Source organism: Poecilia formosa, unplaced genomic scaffold (assembly GCF_000485575.1).
Source record: "Poecilia formosa unplaced genomic scaffold, Poecilia_formosa-5.1.2 Scaffold135, whole genome shotgun sequence".
NCBI lineage: Eukaryota > Metazoa > Chordata > Actinopteri > Cyprinodontiformes > Poeciliidae > Poecilia > Poecilia formosa.
Window position 1 is genome coordinate 86,364 of NW_006800074.1, and position 23,695 is coordinate 110,058.

The window sequence follows — 23,695 nt, forward strand, 5'->3', positions numbered from 1 at the left end:
AATACCAAATTCTTGACTTGAGTGTAAAAATATATTGAAAACCATTTTCAACATATTTGAAAGCGTTGAAATGGCTGAAAATGAAAATGTTTCTTTCATTGAACATTCATGCAGCTCTGTGTCAGTTAGTGGATGTAATGTGACAAAATCTGGAAGAGGCTTAAAGGTATATTAAGACTAATCAAATGAAAATGTTTCTTTCATTGAACATTCATGCAGCTCTGTGTCAGTTAGTGGATGTAATGTGACAAAATCTGGAAGAGGCTTAAAGGTATATTAAGACTAATCAATACACTGTAAGTTATGAAAAAGGTTGTGTTTTAAACCTTTGACAGCATGGTAACTCACGCTTACAGTCATTTGTTCCCTCTTGAAAATAAAACTCTGTCTAGGTTTTTCTTCAGGTGTGTAGAGTGATGTTTAATCCCTGTGCTGGACACCTGAAAAGGTCATCCATAGTGGACAGGATTACAGAAGCGCCAAGTCAGTTTCCTCAGTAGAGCTACTGCGAATATGGTTTCATTTCTGCGTTCAGGCTCAGATGGCTGGGGACTGACTCTGCTAATTTGTGAACCTTGTCAGAAATGGGCCCCAGTACGGGTGAGAAGTGAACAAAAATCTGTTTCTCTGCTGAGCAGATTGAACGTTTTGCTGCTTTCCATAGCAGCTGCTGTAAATGACATGCAAATGATCATTTTCTCCCCATCCAAAATCAGTCCATTAACTGCGTGCTGTTTCCATGCCCAAGTGGTTGCATACTTCAGCTCTTCTGCAAATGTATTCTTGTTTTTGAATGAATGTCTTTAAAGACTTTTTTTTTGTTTTGTTTTGTCTGAATCACTGCTGCAGTACTTTCACTCAGGTTAAAGTTCAAAACACTGAGGTGTGGGTTTCTGTCAGGAATAGGCAGTCATGCTTATTTGTCTTTCTGCTGCAGTCTTTGCATAACCTCCTACACCTCCCCGCTGTCTCCTCAGATGAAGGACCATACTCCAAGGGGAGCAAAGAGACAACTGACCAATCGCATTCCTCCCGGGGGCAAAGCCTTTCAGGTACATTACAGTCAAACCTTACTTTGTTTCATGTGCCGTCTGAGTCACAAACCTCTTGGGTTGTCAAGAGGATAAAATCGCAGCAGTCTTTGTTGAATTGTGAATTATGTGCCTCTAGTGGTTTGCTTTGTCTTTTGCTGTAATAAATGCTTAGATAAGTCGGAAAAAAAATGCACTTGTGGCATACCTGTCATGGTACTAAACTGCTGTTGGCATGATGGACAAAGGGGAGATTTACCAGCACAGCACAAAGTGGACCACAAGACAGAATGAGTTCTCTCATGACATAATGAAAACACACATCAATTACAATTGTATTTCTTTTTCTTTCTTCCTTTTTTTCTTTAAATCAATGTAATAACAAAACTGGGCTTTAAAACTGACTTTAAATCATGACTAAAATAGGTCAATCCTGTTTACTTGATAAATTGTTAATGTTAAATAAATTATCAAGCTCTTGGTAGTTCTCTGATTAAGTAACCAAAACATAAGCTGAAACTCAGCAGGTGGCAATACATAAAAACTAAAGGCAAAATGTTAAAGCAGAAAGTAAAATCCCAATAAGCTCAATATTCTACTGCTTTCAGGAAAACGTTTTATGCAACAATTTAAAGTATAAGTCTCTTATTTATGATGTAACATATGTTCCGTAATGGACGATTTTTCTAAATGTGTCTGACTTTTTCACTTTGCAATACCTTGGATCCTTACTCTTTAAGAAATTTTGTTCTTTTCCTTGAAAGCTAAACCAAATCCTGATCTTTCCATCACAACCTGATAGTTGGGTTTTTTGTTTTTAACTCAAAGTGACAAAGAGCATTATCTTCAGGCATATTTGTCTCAGTCTCACCTACAAAAACAACATTGTCAATGAAGTCATTTGGTTTGTTCAAATAGTACTACATATTAAACTATGCTATTTTTTATTTTTTATTTTTTTGTAAAAAAGTAAGGGTTTTTGTTGCAACTTCTCCAAACAAGTCGTACTTGTTCAGTATTCTCTACTCATATTGACATGAACTTAACATTTAACATCTTGTGTGGAGTTTTATTTGTATAGTGGATTGCAAAAAAAAAAAAAAAACTCATACTGTTTCAAATTTTTACCATTTTATAACTTTAAATCCATAACTGACTATGTATTTTACTGAGATTTTATGTAATATAACAAAGCAAAGTAGAGCATAATTGTGGAGTGGGGTGAAAATGATACCTGGTTTCAAATATTTTCCACAAGAAAAAAAAATATGAGAAGTGTGACATGCTTCACACACGTCTGGAACTGAAATAAGATGGTGATGATGTTTGTAACAGAATCAGATAATAAAAAAAATATTCTGAATTTTTAGCAGCTCACATAGTGCAACTTCAAACCTATTGGTGTCCTGCCAGTTTTAGAAGATCCCCTGTTCCATTTGTGGACTCTAGTAATTGCATTGTTTCATACCATACTTTCTAGATAAATGGGTACCACATTTATCTAGAGTGCATTGTAAGCAATAACCTTACAGAAGCAATAACCTTCTCTTCCCTTCTTGGTGTGGCGTTAAAACATCCCTATTGCTCCAAATCAACAAACTATGAAAACCTTTGGCTTTACAGCTTTGCTCACACCCAGTGTGGTAAATCAATCCTGAGTACTTGGGGAGTAGCACCTTGTTGACTTTATTATTCAAACAAAATCAGCATGACACTTATTAGTTTTACAAATAAGTGTTTTTCTTAAAGAACTATGGACATACATGTCACCTTGGCGTTCACCTACTTTAGCATTTACTTTTTATTTTTTTTTAATTTTCTTAAGCTTCTTACTTTCCTTCAGATTTCCACACAAATATTCTCTTTGGGATGCGAAGAAACAAAGAGAAGACAAAGTAGCTGGAAACTGTTCCCCGTGGTTGTATCTTAGAAAACATTTTCCGAAAGATTCAGAAAAAAAAAAAAAAAAGCCCTTCCATGCCTCACAGACAGGGCAGCTCTGTCAAGCAGAGGCTAATTCTTTCTGTGGGTCTGTGCCTGCGTCTGTATCTGTCAGCAGAGGAGCATCGAGGAGTGACCACGGTGGAGCTGATGAAAAGGGAAGGCAGCAGCCTTGGCCTCACCATCTCCGGAGGCTCTGATAAAGATGGCAAGCCCAGAGTGTCAAACCTACGGCCAGGTGGGCTGGCTGCCAGGTGAGATCTGTGCTCTGTGATGTGCTCTGAGCCTGGCAACGCCAGCAAACCGGTCAGGCATCCAGCTCTGCACACATGTTTTAAAGGCTGATAGCTGAGTCTAGAGTGTTGCTATTCAGAATGTTTTATTAGCCTTCTTCTTACACGAGACATTTCTTCACCTAAGACAAATCTGATATGCTATGGTGGTATGGTGGTTAAATCATTAATAAAGTATAACTAAGTTATTTCAATGCTAAAACAACAGATGTTAGCCAGAGGGAAGTTTTTAAATAAAACCTTTTTGTTCAGATGGTAATGAGATATTTTCCCCCAGTATAAACCAGATAGTTTTCTGTGAACAGAAAACAGAAAAATATTAAGATGTGATGTTTTCCAAAAGTCATCAAGGCCAACAATACAAGCATGTTCTTCCATGAACTGAAGTCTTGTATTTTCTCAAATTTTCTTGTTTTGACCTGATGCCTGAAATGTATATCGATTACAACAAGTCGTGTCTAGCCTAGCACTTCGTACAGCAAAAATCCCACGACTCTTTGGAGTCAGACATCTCCAACAAACTATTCTGGACCAAACCTAACAGAACCTAAACATACATCAGAGCAAACATGCACACCTTTCAGAATCCTTAAACCTCAAACATGACAAAGAAAACATGTTACTACCAAAAAGTATTTAGAACAGGAGAGGAAAACAGATGAAATGCCATGCAGAGCGCAGACCTGCTCAGAGGCACCTACTAAACACACTTTTCCCATTGACAGCATTTCATTTAAAGCAATAGAAAACTCATTTGATTATTGTTGCTCATTTAGAAAGTGCTGAAGACATTCACATTAAAACTACCTTTTAGTTTCTTTTTCTATTTTATCTTGCACTTTAGATGTTGCAATTTTTAGCTGTACAAATAAAATTTACTTATTTACTGTTTTCAATTTTAATAAGTCCACAATGCAGGTTAAAATCTATATCAGAAATCCTAAACCAAGAATCTTCTAGCCTTCTGTATATACACTTCAGTAGCATGGAAACGATAAATGTTTTATTCAAAGCCTGTTACTTCTACCTTGTTTGTGGGTGGGGTGAGGGATGGTGTGTCATCCTGCATGACACTGATGTGAAGAAAAAAAAAACAAAACACCCTCAGTTCAGCAAGAATGACACAATCCTTTGAAAATGTCCTGGCCAAATTATGTCATTTCTTGTCACGTCTAAGGGACACTATGCTAATTCTACCAAGCAGCTTGTCTTCACACAGCTGAGTTCACGCCTATGTGAAAGTACCCACTAATTTAATGGGTGCGGCACGCTGGGTCAGAACGGCTACGTGTGTGACGGCATTGGACCATCGTGACGTTCAACCCTGCTAAGCTTTGGAGGCTTCTCTGTCTGCTGTCACGGCTGATTGACAGGAGCCCAAAGGGTGAGAAGGGCAAGAAGGGCAGGACATCTATTTGATTAATTAGCTCTCCAGTGAGCGGCGCGTTGACTCAGAATGTCAGACGTGAGACACCATATAGTCATCTCTGTCAGTGTCAAAGAGGGAGAGACTGTCAGTCATCTTACTCCCAAATCTGTGTTGCTTTCTACACAGGTGTCCTTCTCTGTTTGCCTGCAGAGATGTTAAAAATCACATAACGGTGTTCCAGCTACAGCTCTGGTCATATGCTAACAGAGACTCACCATGGGCACGAATAGTATATTCATTTTAAAAGCATCTATTGATTTTTGGCATAAGTAGATGCCAAAAACGGTTGTTTTAACCATACAACTGTTCTATTGAGGTGAACCTAAATAATTTGAAACCAGTGCCCTTCCTTATTCTGACACTTATTTTGCGCGATGCACCTGCACAATTCTAACATAACAAGATCCAAAGCATGATGCTAATAGCAATAAAACTATGTTAATAGCTGCGTATGTTAATAGCAGCTTTGGAGGGCTAACTTTAAGTCCTGCATTGTGGAGTAAAAGCTGGGCGTGTCTTGTATTGTCTTTAAATCAGAGGGATGGTTTGGTGGAACGATGGTAAGCATTTGCTGGCATTTAATTAAATGTAGTCCAAATGTGCAGATGTGGACATTTTTTTAGTTTGTGTAAATTTGATGTGCAGCTTTCTGCTTTCACCAGTGAGTAGAGGAAAGCTAGATGGCCTTAATAGTCTGTTGTGGCTCTTAACAGGAGCGACCAGCTGAATGTGGGCGACTACATCAAGTCAGTGAATGGCATCAACCTGTCAAAGCTCCGGCACGATGAAATCATTAGCCTACTGAAGAACATCGGGGAGCGAGTCGTCCTGGAAGTGGAGTATGAGCTGCCTGCATATGGTGAGAACGGAATGAATAAATAAATCTAGATGACAGCGTAATGGAAAAAGTTTTTTAATTTATATATATATTATTGTCAAAAGCAAAACTGGAGTATGAAATCCTTCTCACAAGATTTTATGAACTTACAAGTAAAATCTGTTGAAATGGAAAGCAGGAGCACAAACAAACATTAACCTATTTACTGTATTCATTAAACGTAGCAAAATATGACAAGCACTTTCAAAAGAAGGAGTGACCCAAATCCCATCTTTGTCGCTGAGCAAAGATGAGATAAACATTTTCAAAACTAAACAACCTGGGAAACTATGCCTTTCTTTTAAAAGAAAGAGATTCATCTCAATGTTTTAAGTCTGCAATAACTTCCCAATTCTACAAAAATCCAACTATTTCCCCATTAAAATGCAGGTAAAAAATATATATGATCATAATTAGCAAATATATATATATTTCTTTTGGAAAACCTAATTTCAACTTGGAAATTTTTGCCCGTGTGTGGGGAAGTCACACCAAAAAGTAAATTATTTTCTCCCGAAGCATCGCCATGTTGTCAATATTACACCCAACACACAGATTTGACAGCTTTTAATTCCTTCTTCTCAAGTAAAACCTTTAAGAAACCATGAACATTGTACATTGTACAAACAAAATAAAATGATTTTCTAAGCTTAACAGAACTCACAACTCTTGAACAAGACCCAATCGCACCATTCTGTTTGCAGACATGGACCTTTTCTGCTTCTATGTAATTCTTTCTTGATTTTCTCTTTCACTGCAGTCCAGAGTCCGTCGGGAGTCATAACTAAAACCATAGAGGTGTTTTTACACAAGGAGGGAAACAGTTTTGGCTTTGTCATGAGAGGTAAGCAAGTTGGATGCGGTTGTTTGCTTTTTCTTATTTTAGGAACGTTACAATGTCCAATTTTTTTCTTTCATTTTATAATATTTTCTTGGAATCCATTTTGAAGGAGGTTTCCATGAAGACTGGCGAAGGTCTCGTCCTTTGGTGGTTACCGGTGTCCGGCCCGGGGGTCCAGCAGACAGGTCAGGATGTGCCTGATGATGTGCTTATTTATAAGGGTTGGTTGTGTTTCGCCTGGTTTCTGGCTTGTGAGATCATCTGGGAGGTTTTGCATGGACGAGTCCATTAAAATTAAAGAATGTAGGCATTCATGTGTACAGAGGCATACAAGCTAATGACCATTTGACTAATTTTCTTGTTTTTATGCATTAAATCAAACGTCAATTATTAATGCGGCAATGAGTTTTAAAAATCTGCTGTGCATTTATGTTGCAAAAGCCCAATTTTTCTTTCTCAAAGACTGCACAAAATTGTTGCTGCAACACATGAAGAGCATGTTTAACACAGAAAGGGCAGCGCTCATCCCGAGGCTAATGCAGCCTTGCACTTTTCTCTATGAAAACCTGAGAGCACCAAAACGGTGGAGCAAACATAATGCTGCATCAAAGCCTTTATGGCCATTTATCACCCACCTGGGAGGAGATCCTCACTGCTTAATCATTCACTGTGACTGCTGCTTAAACGCTGCTGTGAGCATCATGGCCTGGTTTGGTAGGTTTTATTTTCCTTGTTCATGTTTGAGGGGTTTTTTTTGTTTGTTTTTTTCCAGAGAGGGCACGCTAAAGGCCGGAGACCGGGTTTTAAGCATAGACGGGATGCCTTTGAACAGAGAGAGGCACGCTGATGCGTTGACCATGCTGATGCAGAGCGGCCAGGAAGCTCTGTTCCTGATCGAGTATGACGTTTCTGTCATGGGTGAGTAATCACACACATGCACACGCGCACGCACACACGCACACACACACACACACACATGCAGAGAGCATGTGGAGGCATGGTAGGGCAGCGTTTCTCTGAGGGCATGGAGCCGTTTGGGCGCGTGGATGATTGTTGGTGCTGGAGACGGCACCAGGGGAGCAACATGAACCTGAGTGCGCATTGATCATAACTGTACTAACAACACAGTTGGACTTTTGAAATAATCATCAATTCTTGATGATGACAAATTAATCAAAAGGCAATTTGAGAAACACTGAAAGCTGTGTATAAATCTGTGAATGCAGATGTTGGTACACTTCCCAAAAAGAATCTGACTGAAATGTGAGGGTAAAGACCGTGTTTGACCTAGATACTCCAGAAAAGCAAATATCATTTTAGCTTTTAATGGTTTTCCAAAATGGATTTTATTCCTAATTTTCTTCTTTATACCGCAGGTTTTATTTGACTATTTTATTTCCTTAACCATCAGAGGAAAATCTTCTGGCTCACAAAACATCGAGATTTAGATTCATTCTGTATTTGCAAAAGGATAAAATGTACATGACAATTGGTTCTTATGCTATTTTATTTCTTTATCATGTTTCTTGTATATTAAGTCACTAATATGTCAGAATTTATCTTTTATTTTATTCGTGTTTGTTATTTTACTTGAATTATTATTTTATTGTTAACTGTACTTTTAATTAAAAGCCGACAAATGTGTCATTTTATGATTTGTGGAAGGTAAAAAATTCTATAAATATTTTGAATACTATTGCCTAAAACGTTTTTTTAAAAATGTAACTGGAGTCTGGAAAATTATTGAGTTTTGAAATAGAAAAAGGCTTTTTTTTTATGCTGAAACTCCAGTATGATTTTTGCAAAGCATTTGGTGTGACATTATGCTGCAATGTTTTTCCTTTGCAAAGCTTCTGATGACTGGGATTCAGCTTGACATTTTTCATACAGACATTCACTAGGCTGCCTCTAATCATCATTTTCCCAGCATTTTCTTGCTCTCATTTAGCCCTTTATCGTTACACTACCTCAGCCATTTTCTTGGAACTCCAAAAATGCTGTACCACATATGAGCCGAACAAATTAAAGTTGTTTTTATTTGACCATAGCGTAACCTCAGAATAGTCAGGAGACATTTTTTTTTTCGATCTTTCTGTTTCAGTTATATCCTCATATTTGAAGGATTTGTCTTGGACATGCTCTGCAGAGGTTGATGTTATGCAATGTTTAGTTTCTGATCTGTCGCAGAAACTTTGATTTCCTCCGACATGTCCAATGCTGAGTCTGTAGCCCTTTTCTGTCAGGTTTCCACAGCGACTTTATCCACATAAATACTCAGACAGCATCCAGTCTCTACTGTTGTTTTAGAAGGTCAGCCCCAGCAGCTCAGATTGGAGCTACCCTGACTTGTAGCACACTGCTTTCTATTGTGTTTTTGACTGATTTAGGCAAATTGTCAATTCTTCTTTTTAACAATTACTTTATTTGTTCAGTATATTTTGGTTTGGCACATGGAGAGAAGGATCTTAAAATCATTTGTTTTTGATCTTTCAGAGATTTGTAATTTCTCTCATGCTCTCTGCTCTTCAGGTTAACCCACTGTTTATATATACAGTTATGTTCTGTGGTACAGAACAACAACAACTAATAGTTAGTTAAAATACCCAGGCGGTTCATTATTCAATGCATTTGAAAGACAGAAATTATATGGAGAGTTTATGGCGTGCGCTTTAACGTACTACATAATTTTACCTGTAGTGTGCCTTTGTAACACCTTAAACTTGTTTCTTTATTTCTGTGTGTTCTGATAAAATTAATACTGTGAAAGTGAGTAAAAACATGTTTAAATCAGTATAACAGCGAAGAGTGACCCCACTTCAATCGGTTCTGTTAAGAAGCAGAATATGCCACCAAATACTAGAGCTCACAACATGACTAAAGGCCTAATTATAACCTCCATTTGGTCATGGTGACTAATTCTCAAGATCACGCTCTTTGCTCTGGTCTGTGCAAACTAGGACAGGTCACTAAGGATAGTTGGCACATATATTCTCCCTTTGCACAAAATTTAGGATTCAGACCTTCTGCTGGCAGATTAATTAAAGCGTGAAATCATTCCCAGCAATCATCATTCCTACAACAGTGATTTACTTGCAAAAGATTACTACTTATTATAAAGAAAATATGACATGACTTTGATTTGTAAGTAGTGGAATAGAAAAAAAAACTGTGTCAAAACAGCATAAGCGAAATTTTGTTGAAAAGTATATTTTCTCATATATATGACCCCTCAGCAGCTCCAGGGAAAAGAAGTGTCCAATGTTTTATAGCTTGGGTGAAAGTCAAACAGCTCCACCTGAATCTGAGGTTCGACAAACTTTCACAACCTGCTTTCCAACAAGCTGGAGAATGCTTCTTCGTGAAGGTTAAATGTGGGATCCCACATTCTCTGGTTCACTTTATTACAGTCTTTATAAAAAAAATAAAATAAAATAAAAAAAATACAATAACAGATCTTAAATTCATCCTAATGTTTTATTCTGTGATATAATGTTTTTTCATTTACTGACAAAGCTGCTAAAATTGAATAAATTTTGACCCCTAGTTTCCTAGAAGTCACTGAATATTATTCAGATAACTTATGTTCAGGCAGGGATTGTTAGGGGCCTTAATAACCCGTAACTGTAATCCACACAAGCTCTGAACTGTGATGAAAACACAAGCATTGTTTCTATCACAGTTCAGATTGTAAACCATTTTCCTTTTTTCGCTGAATCTAAATCAACTTTTTTGTTTGTTTGCTTTTGTTTTTTTGTGCCGATTTAGATTGAGTAGATCTGTGTAATGTTCTGCATGCTTGTGTTGTCTGTTCCAGAGGCAGTGCAGCAGGCCTCGGGCCCTCTGCTGGTGGAAATAGTGAAAGGTCCTTCTGCCAGCCTGGGGATCAGCCTCACAACCACAACGTACAGAAACAAGCAAGTCATCGTTATCGACAAGATAAAGCCAGCAAGTGTGGCGGAAAGGTGAAGCAAGTCTTCTGCATGTTCCGTCTATGCAAAGTGTCTCTTGACAAAGCAGACATCCAAAACGGAGCCTCGGTCTTTGTCTCACTCTCAGATGTGGCGCGCTTCATGTGGGAGACATCCTGCTGTCCATAGACGGGACAAACACTGAGCACTGCTCCCTGATGGAGGCAACGCAGCTGCTGGCCAGCACCTCAGAGAATCTCAAACTTGAGATTCTTCCAGCCAGTCAGAGCAGACTTCCCATCAGGCCACAAGACACAGGTATGTTCTGCGGGTCACAGAAACCCAAATTTATTGTTTGTTTTTTTGTTTTTTTAAGAAAAAATTAAGAAAAAGAAAAAAGATAAGATGTAAGCAAGAGCCTGCAGCTTCCGGTTATTTATCTCTATTTTTTACTGGTGGTATTAATAAATAATTTATCTGGAGTGTAAAATGTCAAAACATTCTGAAAAGAGTATGGCTACCCCGAGGTGAAACTCACTTAAGCAAATCCATGGCTGTATTCCAGCTATTTTCACAACTTTTCCTTTTTACTGTGGCCAGGGTTTTAGGAACATTTTGTTTTCATTCTTGTAGAAAAGCATATTTTAAAATTACCTATTCTCTTTGGAAAGCAATGAAATAACCAAACACGTTTCATACTTTCAAGAGTTTTACGTCTTCTGGCTCTAAAGTATAAAGATTTAAGAAAGACAAAAGGCGGTTTTGTAAAATCTGTCCTATTTTTAAGTGATTTATGATTTTCTTTGGTTTTGTCATGTTGTCATGTGCAAGTTTTCCCCCAAACCCTTGTCTCACCATGCATATAGTGACCACTCTGTTCTTTGCAGCATAACATGCAGCAGTAAAGGGTTTAGCTGTCTTTTTTTCAGACTTTCTGAATCATCTTGACTGCGTGTTTTTTCTTTGGTATGCTCATGGCACTTTTCTTTGCTTGCACACTTGCATGGGTATTATTAAACAACACACAGATGAGCTTTCTCTGTCAGAGATCATGTTCCTGCAGTTTTATATTTGAATCAGCAGCCACAAGAACTTGTAGCCCTGCGATGTGATGGATCACACTAGGGGAGAAAGCTAAAAGAAGGAAATAAAACCATTGAACTCCTTCCCCAGATTTTACTTCTTTCAATGTTTCAGCATAAACATTAAAAATGAAATTTAATAATTTGCTGTTTTGAATATGATCAAATTTGTTTAAAAAAAAACTGTGTCAGATTTTTAGGAGAATATATATATATATATATATATATATATATATATATATATATATATATATTTTACTTCATCTTACATCTAATAAGATTCCTTTTCCTTCACATTTCAGTTTTCCAGAACTGCTGTAAAAATGGGTATTTTGGGATCACCAAGTCTCAATAAAAACTATTACACATTATTTATATGCAAACCATGTGTTTGGAAGATATCCCATTAGAAAACCCTTTTCTCTCCTACTGTCACAAACATAAACATGAATTTCCCCACTGTAGTTCTATTCTCACAGATAAGGAAAAGTACTTCATTCTCACTTTTAGGCATGGTTGAGGGTGTGTGATGCTTTGGGCCTCTGTGTCAAATGACAGGTAACATTTTTCTCTGATAACATGTTTTTTTTTAATCATTTACACATTTTGAATCCCATTCATTACTGCACGCAGATTGAAAGATTTCTTAACATCACTTGGAGCATGCGAGATGATAATGTCAGTTTGAACTTGTTTAGGTGGATGTTACACTGTAAATATTACATCAGATAAATGATTCTGTTGACCACCAGTATGGTAACAATCTGGGCATGTTTTCTGATATTCGCTTTCAGTAACAACTCATCGTTTAGCAAGTGTGCTTTTGGGATGAAACAATTTTCACAGCTCCTCTTCTCTGGGAGGAGGCATGATTATAAAATGCAATTTGCTTAATCTTCTCAGAGGATTTAATGAGGCTGACTGAAAGATTAGAAGACATATCTTTCCACCCACTAAGACTGAAAGCAAAATATCTTGAAAAGAGTGCCCTAGGTGAGCTTAATTTAAGCTGGCAGAGTCAGGGCTTTTCGGGCTGATTTGAGCTACGTAGATTTTGGTTTCTTGAAAAGGCCCAGAGGTTCTGCTGCATGTAGTCTGAATACGTATGATTGGATTTAGCCAAAGTCCTCGAGTATTGCATGCATGCCAGGCGCCAGTCAGCAATCTCTTGATAAAATACTTCATCCATGCAAGCAAGCTGTCAGAGATTAGACGTTTCCAAACGAGGCGGCAAGGATGAATGTCAAATTTGTAACTGAATGACTGATAACAGCTGCCTGAATCTGGAAGGAGGCGGTAATTATTGGGGTGAGTGTCAGACAGTTGGTCAGCTGTTTTTTCCTTTGATCGCTTCATGAATGCAGCCTGACAAAAATGCTCAGGTTTTCCACTTGTAAGATGAAACCATTTAACATGAACCAGACTCTAGAAATGTGAATTAAATCTGCACTGGGGTAATAAAGACTGACACCAAGCACTTTCAGCACCGCCAATCAGACGCAGAGACACAAACTCTGCAGTAATACCAATCAGGCCTTCAGCTGTACTCAATCAAGGACGAGTTGCATGCCTCCAAGCAGTCAGTCAGCAGGACTTTCTGACTGTGTTCAGCAGTCTTACTCCCTCTGTTAGAAAGAAATGATCAAAATGATCTTCAGTTTGAAATCGGCTCTGTGGAGCCTGGCCAGCAGAAGTAAGATTTCTTTAGAAATATTTCTGTGATTTTTCCAAAAAAAAAAAAAAAAACCTGATTGATCTGCAAGTACATTAAGCTCCAGGATTCAATCTAAAGTATCGGGTAAAACGCATTTAATATCAATTACTGGTTGCTGGCGTATCCTCCAGGTGGAGATTTAAATTTAGACATGAAAAGCAAATTGTGGCGGTTTCCAGTGGACTTGATTTATTTTTGTTTTTAAAATTAGTCATCTTATTTTAATGATGCATGCGCTTCTTTTTGTTCTTGTTGCTGCAGTTAAAGTACAGAAAAGCAACCATCATCACTGGGACCAAAGCAGCAACTACTGCCATCCCCCACACGCAAGCCACAGCAAGACATGGAGCAGCCCGAGCCACCCACACAACCAGCAGGACCACTGCAAATGTAAGTTATCACTTGTGACAGCTCTGCTGCTGGCAGGGCCGCTTTCTTGGCTCTTTAACAGCCCAATTATTAAAACATCTCTCCATGACCACCCAAATAATAGTCGCAACCTTTTTACTTTTTCGTTCCATTCTACTGCCGTGGTGATTTTTTTTTTTTTTTTCTGTATCATTTTCTTTTTATTGCTATATCAGTCCTCGTGTTGCTCTGTTTTGTCTCGGCAGCTGTGAGCGCCGGCTTCTCCCCTTCATCCACAGCCACCTCCGGCTTCAGCAGCCAAGGTAGCAACACTCTGCCCTGCCCCATTGCCCCCGTCGCCCCCACCAGCCCCCACAGCGCCACTGGGAGGAGAAGGAACAGGAAGAAGGACCACAAGAGCTCAAGTAAGATAAATTATCTCCTTTTGTGCTACAAAAAGAGACTGAGACTCCTAATTGTTTTAAAGCAAACTTAAAACTTGCGTTTTTGTGCTTTTCAACCTGATGAAATGTATTGATTTGAAAAAAACATCCCCCATCAGCAGCAGTAATGGCCGATAAGTGTTTTTCCATCACTGTGAAGAGATTTCGGCCCAGTCTTTTTCAGAGAAATGTTGTTTCATCCACATTGAAAATAAACTAGGTTCCTTCAAAACTTTATTTTTCCCACACATTTTTTATTCTTAAGCCATCCATAGGTAAACTTCAATTTTGGATCATCATCCTGCAAAACAAAATAAAATGCAGCTGAAGTTAAGATCAAAAACTGGTGGCCAAATATTCTCCCTTAGGATTTTCTGGTCAAGTTCAGAATTCTTGATTCTGTCAATTATGGAAAGTTGTTATGGCCCTGAAGTTGCAAAGCAGTCTCTGCCACAGCACAACCATAATGTTTGACTGTCTGCATAATCTTCTGTTTCTGAAATTCTGTCTTAGCTTTGTGTCTGTGTTCAAACCCTTCAAAAGGTTCCACTTTTGTGGAGCAGAATGTTTTTCCAAAAGTCTTGGAGATCTTCTGGCAAATAATAAAAAGGCTCTTTGTGATCTGTTTGGGTCAATGATGGTGTTTTTCTCTCTGTCTCTTTAAATTGATTGTCTCATCCTTTTTTAAGCATTTTGTGTCCTGTGTATGAAACATTCTCAACGCATAAAGGTTGACTAACATGTTTAAATCCATGCCTGCATTTACAGCACACACACTCACTCCACTGTCAGTTTAGTAGACCATCTGCTAAAAGTGATGTAGTTTCATTTAATAGATCATGCATGGAGTGAAATTCTAGTCAGCTGTCGGGTCTTATTAGTATATTTTGCAGCTCAGAGCCTAGAACTGCTTACACTGAGGTGTGAAAATGGATTTATCTGAGTAACCTGAGCCTCGACTCGAATAGACTCAACTGATTGTTGACGTAAGCGTGACTGTGACTCATTCACTTCCTATTCCCCTGCCACTGAGCCAGTGGGTGGCTGTCTCTTCTCCTCACCCTCTCAAACCATCTCCAAAGGTTCCCTTCCTTTGCTCCATCTCTCTGCCGCATTTCCAGTGGTATCTCTGCGTGACGTGTCCTCTCTCTTCCTCAGTGTCCCTGTCCTCCAGCTCTGTTGGGCCTGGGGGGCAGATTTTCCACGTGGAAACGAGTGAAGTCCTCCTGAGGGGGGACCCACTAACTGGGTTTGGGATCCAGCTGCAGGGCGGCGTGTTTGCCACAGAAACACTGTCTGCACCCCCGGTCATCCGCTTTATAGAGCCCGACAGCCCCGCCGAGAGGTAACCCAGTCAGACACCTAAACAGAAATTAGGCAGCAAACACGGTCACCTTTATCTGAAGGGCCTCAGTTTCTAATGAGGGAAGAAATTCACTCACTATGTAACCGACAGACGTTCAGCTGCGGGCGTTTAATTAGGACGTCGGCTGTCCTGTATCTAGAGTGATCTGTCATTTTAAGTGCAACAAATTGAATCCCTGCCTTAGATTGCACATTAGTGGACGATCGTTACTGGTTGAATGCAGCTAGAAGGAAATCTCTCTAACTGGAGTGATGGAGTTGTCCCAGACATAAGTATGTTTATAAATGTAGCAAATTTTAAATAATTCAGTGACTATTGTAACAAAATGTAAAGTTTTGACGTACAGTTCCCTGTGGAAGTATTCATTCAACTTGTTCACATTTTGTCAGTTTTAAACCACAACCTTGCAGGCATTTTACAGATATTTTATTTATTAAACCAACACCAAGCTCATGCAGTGGAGAGGTCAAAATCGATCACTGGTTTTCAATGTACTTGACAAATCTATTAAGTTTTTTTTTTTTTTTTTTTTTTTCCCCCAGCACTTCCAAAAAAGTGTTTGGGAAAAAAAGTGAAGAGGTATGATTACTTATGAAAGGCACTGCATGCAAATACGGTAATTTTGTCTCAGCCTTGCATATCACCGTTCATGATGCCCAGCTCTGATTTGGCTTGCCTGGAATACAACGCTTAAGCTCATGGAAAGTGGTGGGAATGTTGTTGTTGATGATAAATGCAGCTCAAGGGAAATTTGAGTTAATCACAGCCAGCTGTAGTCATTGACGTATTGAGCAATAATACTGCAATTGGAAATGTTTTTTTCTGACGCAAGATACAATTCTAATCCAAAACATTAACTTGATAAACACGTCATTCTGCGGTTCCTTTTGTCAAAGGTTTTATATGCAGTGATGTGAGAAAACTGGTGCAACAAGAAAGGTGCAATTGGGAAATGGAATCAGAATCTATCAACAAAAAAAAGTATTTTGTCCTAACTAAAATGTGACTTAAATGACATATATTTATTTATTTATTTTTTTGTGAAGTTACTAGAAGCAAAAATACATTTTAGTTTCTGGATTCATTGTTTTCTCAAGGCTTTTGTGGCATTTGTAAGCACTAAGTGTCTCCTGCTGTTAGACCGAAGCCCAGAGCAAGCTCTTTAAGTTTTCCAAATCAAGCAGAGAAGTATTGTATGTGACTGAACAAACGCGCTGTCTTCATGCCTGTATGTCACAGCCCGCCTCGAGTGTTTCAGAGCTCCTCTGAGGACATCTGCATTTAAAGATGTTTAAAGGAAAATGTGGCTGTATTAAATGCATATTCAAATTGACCTACAGACAACAACAAAAAAATCCATCAACCTTGTCTGAGTATTGAATAATGCAGTAATCTCATTACCTTTGCTTGGATTTGAAATTCCAATGTTTATGCTTTTGTCTTTTCTTGTAGGGAGTATTGATCAGTTTGTGTAAACACAGTATGAGTTGGAAAACTACAGTTAAAGATAATGTTTTTGTTCTGGGATTAGTGGTGGCTGTTTTCTGCCTCAACATTTTCTACATGACTTTAGTTGAATGTTTTGGATCACTCTCATTAACCCAATAGTGACTTGTGTTCACTTTTCTAATAAAGGCCAACATATTTTTAAACAGTTTTTAAGAGCTTATTAGTTAATTCATTATTGTCTGTTTTAAATTGAAAAGAAAAAAAAAACATAAAAACATGCAGCATAAAAATGCTTGTTGCATTTATTTTAAACGGATGATTTAAGGTACCAATAATTGTCGTCAGCGATTTTAATTTATTTATTTATTTTTTAAATATGTGTGATCCCGGAAATCTAATACATTTCAAATGTCCTGATCACCAAAGGGGAGGAGGGGTCACTGAATAAATCTGAAAGGACAGCAGATGGCTGAAGGCATGGAAACATCTGCTACGTTTCATTTTTCCAGCTATGCTGCCAGCAGCTTCGCACTGTGAACACTGTTGGTCAGTGGTCATTTGTTAATATCAGGAAGTGTGGTCATGCAGGTTGACGCCCCTCATCTTTACCGGGTTCTGTTTAAGGTTGGAGAAATGGTTCACTGAATAAATCAGTGATGCACTAAACACAAAAAAGGGGTTCTGAAGCCTCGTCTTCATCGTCCTACTGGTCGAAGGCAGAATTAGGTGTATTAATTCAGAACGCGGCGCACGGTGCTGTGTAGTTAACACACATCTTAAATGAGGCCAGTTTATAAAGTCTGTCCTACAAGACTAATGATGTGTGTGTGTGTGTGTGTCGGCAGCGCGGGGCCGTGTCCCCCGGGTCCTGTAACATGATTAGTCCAGAAGCAGTTTGACATGAGTGACTAAAGTACAGCAACCCACTGTGATTTTAGTGCCTCAGCCTCCAATGCAAGGTCAACGAGCTTCGGTTTTCAGTGAATTAATTTCAGTTGACAGCATTTAACGTTTCCCGCACAGTTTGGGGTCTCTGTAATGGTGTCATCCTGTTTCTGCTCCCTACCTCCTCCAGACATCAGCGCTTCCTTGGCGAGATCCATTTGAAGCTGATGTAAAGATACCAGAAAGGTGTTCACTGTTCACGCCAGCTCTGTGGGACTCCATTTGACTTCATACTTGCTGCTTTTAGTAACTGCTCTGATGTGCAGGGTTGGAGTTGCAAGATGTAGTCTGCAATAAGTTGATCTTCAATACAGTTTTGTACCCGCTGCTACTGCTGGTAAAATTCTTATCCTGTTGCTTTGATCGTGATGTTTATGCTGGTAGAGCTGAAGAGGAGGAAGGCACTACAGAGCTCTAAGGGGAGTAAACGAAACCCTAGCAGTTAAGAATTCAATTAGTTTTGATTAACAAACTGATCGGGAAAACTCAGAGTAGTGAGTCTTTTTGTCAACAGCAGAACACCAGAGGCACAGGCGGTCATGTAGTTACTCTTGCTGCCACAAGAGGAAGACAAAATCTACGCAGGGGACACTAACAAGTTTAATTTGACTAGATGTCTCAGAACATACTAAATTATTTTAAATGGTGTGGACCTCAAGCCGCTATGATGTATAATTTACACATTTCATCTTTTTATGAATTGAAAATGATCTCTTTCTATTTACAAATATACCAGTTTTTGATATTTATAACTGCACTTTTTACATACTTCTATTAATTTATTTTCTATCTTCCTGTCTGTATTTTCATCGTTTATTTTTAGTTTATTTCCTCATTCATCCTCATTTCTCCTCAACATTTACTATGTATTTTATAGTTTGCTCTACTTGCATTTATATTGTGTTAACATTTTTGTTTCATCTACTTTTATTGAAGTTTGTCTTTATATTTTCATTTAATTATGCTCTATTTTTATTTCTACATATGCTTTTTTTTCCTGCTTTGTCTTTAACATATATTTTTTTTCATTTCTTGTATAACATTCATTTGATGTAATAAATACATACATTTCATCTTTATGTGTTTTGGTACATAGGTGTGGACTGTTGCAAGTTGGAGACAGAGTGTTGTCCATCAATGGGATCCCGACTGAAGATGGCACTCTGGAAGAAGCTCATCAGCTGCTCAGAGACTCTGCTCTGGCAAACAAAGTTACAGTGGAGGTTGAATTTGATGTTGCAGGTATCACCTACTGAAAAATGTTCACGATAAAACCTAAAGTCTGGTTAAGCTTCACCTTTCTGTTTTTTTTTTTTTCTGTTTGTTTGAATCCAAATTAGAGTCTGTTGTTCCAAGCAGTGGCACTTTCCACGTCAAACTACCGAAGCGCAGAGGAGTGGAGCTGGGCATCACCATCAGCGGTAGGTCTGAGGGACTGTCAGCAGGGGGCAGTGTTGCTCAAACACACAACATCACCTTCAAGTTGTGGAGTCTGAGTTCCCTGATCCATAAAACTGAGACTTGTGAAAACATGGAGGCACATAGCTCATTACCTCTGAATAATGCTGGTCTGTACCAGTGTCCTTCATTAGGACACTGGTCAAAAACAAAAAAACAAAAGGGAAAGCCAAGTTGCCATAGAAAGGGATGCAAAATGATTGATTTTTCAGAATCTTGTCTGTTCTTTTGTGCTGCTACATGAAATAAAAACATTTTTTCCCCACTTTTACCAGCAAGTAAGAAACCTGGCAAGCCCCTCATCATCTCGGACATCAGGAAAGGAAGCATAGCACACAGGTGGGTTCCATCATACATATATGTACATTTCCCCACAGTTGGATGCTGCGGGTCACATCAGAGACGACGTTGATCAAGGTTTACACTGACTCGCTCATGGACCAGATAAGATATGTCTGCGGTGTAACAGAGGGCTAATAGGATTGAGCCATCATAACTAGATCAGTAGGGCAGCTACATTTCAGGCGGGGTCGGGGTCGATTAGGTTTAGGGTGAGGTTACGGTCACCCCCACAGATCCCACTGAGGCTAAGAGGATTCTGCTGATGCTGCCTCTGGTCCAGGTTAATGGTTGTGATCATCTCGCTCTTGGTTGTGTCTGCTAGAACAGGCACTCTGGAGCCCGGGGACCGGTTGCTGGCCATCGACTCTATTCGCCTGGAGAACTGCACCATGGAGGACGCCATGCATGTCCTGCAGCAGGCCGAAGACATGGTCAAACTGCGGATCCAGAAGGACGAGGACAACATTGGTACAAGGGTCCCGCTCATAAAATATTAATGTTCAAAGTAAACAAAAAGAGCATTCCTCCAGTTCGTGATACAAGATCTATGGCTGTGCAAAACATCTTGAGTTCATATTTCTACACTCAGTGTAGAGCAACTTGCTGCCTTTAAAAAGCCTTATTTGGACTAAATATTGGTGCAAGGGGCTGTACAGTTGAATAGGATCAATAATGATGTATAGTTTAAAACCAATCACTTAGTTGATTCTACAACGTAGTGTGTGATTGTGAAATGTATAAATGAATGAGCTGCATTTGTATTCAGCTCCCCTGCAACATTAATGTGATGCCTAAACCTCAATGCAACAAACGTACTTCAGAAATAACTTGATCAGAAAATATTCCACCCATGTGAAATTAAATCTTTAGTATAACACAATTGTTTTATGAAGGACTTTGTCACAGAGCCCAAGGAACAGAAGCAGATAGGTTGGGGATAAAGTCAGAAAATCATTGGCTTTTACAGTACCCTGTTTAAACACAGACCACTGTTTAAGCCAACCCAAAAAAGTGAAATAGACTGCTACAACTGCAAATTTACAAAGACACGGTCATCATCAGGGGAAGCAGCTGACAGGACCATGGTAGTTTTGGAGGAGACGCACTGCTCAGTTGGGAAGAATCTGTCAATAGGATAACTTTCAGTTTTGTCGTCCACAAATCAGACTTTGATGGAAGAAAATTGTTGTTGAAAAGAAGACTCCTTTTCTGGCCTTCACGCAAAACCCCACATTTAAAAAACCAAAACTCATCGTCCTGAAAACATCATCCCCTTGTTGATATGAGGTGATGACGGTATCATGCTGTGGGACTGCCTTCTTCAGCAGATGAAAGATGTTCAAAGCTTATGTGAAAATGTTGGCAAAGGTGGATTGATTTTGTAATAAACGTTTAGACTTGTATCTTCCCCCCCAAAAAAATCAGTTATGATCTTTGTGCTGCTCTCTCACATAAAATCCCAACTAAAGACCCAATGGGGCTAAATGTGAAACTGCTCAAGGGGAATGAACACTTGAGCAAAATACAGTATAATCAAGGTGTCAAGCTTTTCTGAGCTCCCACCTTTGGTCTCGGCACACTTTAAAGTATTTGGTGTAAAGTATTATATTCAGGCTATTAAGGTTTACAAGCCTTGTTTGATAAGGATCCGTAAGCCAGCAATCGAGCTCTAACTGAGGTGCGTCTGTGTTTTATTACACATCTACAAGGAATGTATTACACATTTTATGTGCCTGGGGGTATTGTGTGCTTTTTGCTGTAGATGAGCTGGAGATGTCAGGCTCCATAATCTACACAGTTGAGCTGAAGAGGTTTAACGGACCCCTGGGCATCACGATATCTGGCACAGAGGAACCTTTCGACCCCATCGTCATTTCTGGCCTTACCAAGAAAGGTCTGGCAGAAAGGTGAGCAAAGAGCAGGTTTAAGAACATGTGAAGCTTGTTTGCTGATGTTTTTTTTTTTGATAAATGAGATGCTTGAACAATAGCTGGCTGGTTTCTTTCAACAACAAGAAGCCTCTTTGTTTCTGTCTGTGTCCGATCGCTGGCAGTCTGACAGGATTCTCCAACCGGCTCTGTTGTCGCTGGCTGGTATAATCTGGTAACTCTTTCTTCTCTGCCTTCCTGTCCCTGCAGAACCGGGGCCATCCACATAGGAGATCGAGTTCTGGCCATCAACGGGGTCAGCCTTAAAGGGAAGCCTCTGAGCGAGGCCATTCATCTGCTGCAGACGGCCGGGGAGTCCGTCACCCTCAAAATCAAAAAACAAGCTGACCGTATAGATCTCCTTTTTTGAATTATTTGCTTTTCAGATGGAAACCGTTAAATTTTCAAATGACTAAGATGAAAAGTAATGTAAAAGGATTTAAAACAAAAAATAACTTGATTTGTGGAAAATTAAGACGCATCTTGGAATATAAATCGCTTTGATTCTGCGTTTATGGAGGCCTATTTGGCATCTCTCATAGGTTTCGGCTTGTGTTCTTCCATTTTTCAAAAATCTATTTCCAAAGTTAACTCACGTTTTCAAAAATGACCCAACGCTCCAAGATGTTTGGAAACAAACATGAATGGAAACAAAAGCAAACAAAACTGTTTAAAATTAGGAAGTTCAAAAGAATTAAAAAGAAGAAAATTATCTTCCCCCAAGTAACTGCTCTGCTTTTTATTCCCAGAGTCTGACTGTCTGCGTTCGGTGGACAAAGAAGGCGGCTTTCTGAGCGATCCAGAGGATGAACTAACAGGCTCCCAAAAAACCAGCAAATTCTCAGAGGTCTACTCGGCCAATGTTCCCAGCATAGACTCGGCCATGAGCTCCTGGGACAGTGCGGCGTTTGATGCAGGCTACATTAGCCAAGGTGGGTGCGAGGACAGGACAGTGGAAAAATATTTACCCCAATATTAAATTCTTCTGCTTTTATTATTCTAGGACGCACACACATTTCTAGTCATCAAAGGAATTTCAATGTCAGAGTAATCTGAATAAAACCAAAAAACAGCAGTCAAAGAGGGCTTCAATCATTTATTACTGAATCATAAACTGTGATTATTTTTTTTTTATTTTAGGCATTAATTTCATCAGTCACAACCAGGCCTGATCACCTCTAGACATGTGGAATCGGCAAATTACTTGAACAGATTCTGCCTGGCAACATGAAGCAGATTAAAAGATTTTGTTTGTTGTTGTCTCAGATTTGTTTGATCTGAGACATTTAATTTATTTGCACAAAAGAGCAAAAATATAAAATGTCTGTAAGAACAAGGCGGGGGGGGGGAATCTAATTTTCTTTCAGGACTATATCTGCACAAAACATCTGATTTACTCCTAAATCCACTTGACTGGAGGCGCCCGAAGCACAGAAGCCACACGCCCTCCAGCTCTGGAGGTTTGGGACTGCAAGCAGGGCTGTACGATGGAGGATTCACTGAGGATGAGTGGGACAAGATACCTGGGTGAGTCCGGAGGGCTGAGGTTATGTTTCCAAGCAACTGAGAAGAAATGTCCTGTTCAACAACAATGTTCCAATTATATTTATTCATTCATTTGCTCTTTATAAAAGCATTTCAGGTTTGTTCTTGTTGATGTCATTCATGGCTGCTAACACTGAATTGTAGCAGTGAAATGAGAAGGCTAAATATTGCTAAGCTTTCATAACTGGACTGCAAACTACGAATAAATATTTGTAAATCAAAAAATGCACTGAATACTGTACCACAGTTTGAAAAATGTGGACATTTGCAATGGGTTGTATGATATTTAAGTGACAATAGTATGTTGGCTTCATCTGCAGTAACTGAGAGCAAGTTTATACCTTTAGGTTGGAATTATCACAATATCATAAGATGCACTGGTATTGCTGAGTTGAATCAAATCAAATAAATATATTGCATGTTACGCTGGCAGTCTGTAGGAATCTTAAAGTTCTCTCATTGTCAACATCTGTGTCAACGTATCTTTAGGTGGTGAATTTCATGTTTTGTTTTTTTTATATATATATTTTCCTATTGTTTAAAAGATACAGTTCTGGTCAGATCAGAAAAACCTGGAAATTTAATGCAAAGTTTTCAGTTCTTCCAGAAATAAACACACTATTTCATCTATTTGCAAAAAAAAAAAATGCTCACTACTACAACCGTTAAAAAAAACGATTTCAAATTTGTTTTTGTGCAACTGAACTCTTTATGCTTTCTCCCAGATTTTAATAGTCTACACAGGTTTTGAATTA

At 38.9% G+C, this 23,695-nt stretch overlaps 1 protein-coding gene and 1 long non-coding RNA gene across 9 annotated transcripts in view; one reads left to right on the forward strand and one right to left on the reverse strand.

Annotated features, from left to right (window-relative positions):
- LOC103145022 (glutamate receptor-interacting protein 2-like) overlaps positions 1-23,695 on the forward strand; it is a 34,405-nt gene that overhangs the window by 4,850 nt on the left and 5,860 nt on the right. For 3 of the 8 annotated variants that reach the window (XM_016676506.1, XM_016676502.1, XM_016676504.1), the window contains exons 2-20: positions 978-1,052; positions 3,088-3,226; positions 5,408-5,553; positions 6,332-6,415; positions 6,522-6,597; positions 7,185-7,330; positions 10,227-10,374; positions 10,469-10,638; positions 13,378-13,506; positions 13,728-13,889; positions 15,066-15,252; positions 18,764-18,909; positions 19,008-19,088; positions 19,401-19,464; positions 19,790-19,935; positions 21,230-21,374; positions 21,606-21,745; positions 22,145-22,327; positions 22,763-22,922. In XM_016676506.1, the coding sequence (XP_016531992.1) occupies positions 978-1,052; positions 3,088-3,226; positions 5,408-5,553; positions 6,332-6,415; positions 6,522-6,597; positions 7,185-7,330; positions 10,227-10,374; positions 10,469-10,638; positions 13,378-13,506; positions 13,728-13,889; positions 15,066-15,252; positions 18,764-18,909; positions 19,008-19,088; positions 19,401-19,464; positions 19,790-19,935; positions 21,230-21,374; positions 21,606-21,745; positions 22,145-22,327; positions 22,763-22,922 (2,527 nt within the window). The remainder of the gene's footprint in view (positions 1-977; positions 1,053-3,087; positions 3,227-5,407; positions 5,554-6,331; positions 6,416-6,521; positions 6,598-7,184; positions 7,331-10,226; positions 10,375-10,468; positions 10,639-13,377; positions 13,507-13,727; positions 13,890-15,065; positions 15,253-18,763; positions 18,910-19,007; positions 19,089-19,400; positions 19,465-19,789; positions 19,936-21,229; positions 21,375-21,605; positions 21,746-22,144; positions 22,328-22,762; positions 22,923-23,695) is intronic. The other 5 variants (XM_016676503.1, XM_016676505.1, XM_007562239.2 and 2 more) reach the window with 3 other exon arrangements.
- Positions 14,132-15,056, reverse strand: LOC103145021 (uncharacterized). The gene is made up of 2 exons (XR_476976.2): positions 14,969-15,056; positions 14,132-14,208 (listed from the first exon to the last, which is right to left on the reverse strand). It is a non-coding gene; the product is annotated as an uncharacterized LOC103145021 (long non-coding RNA).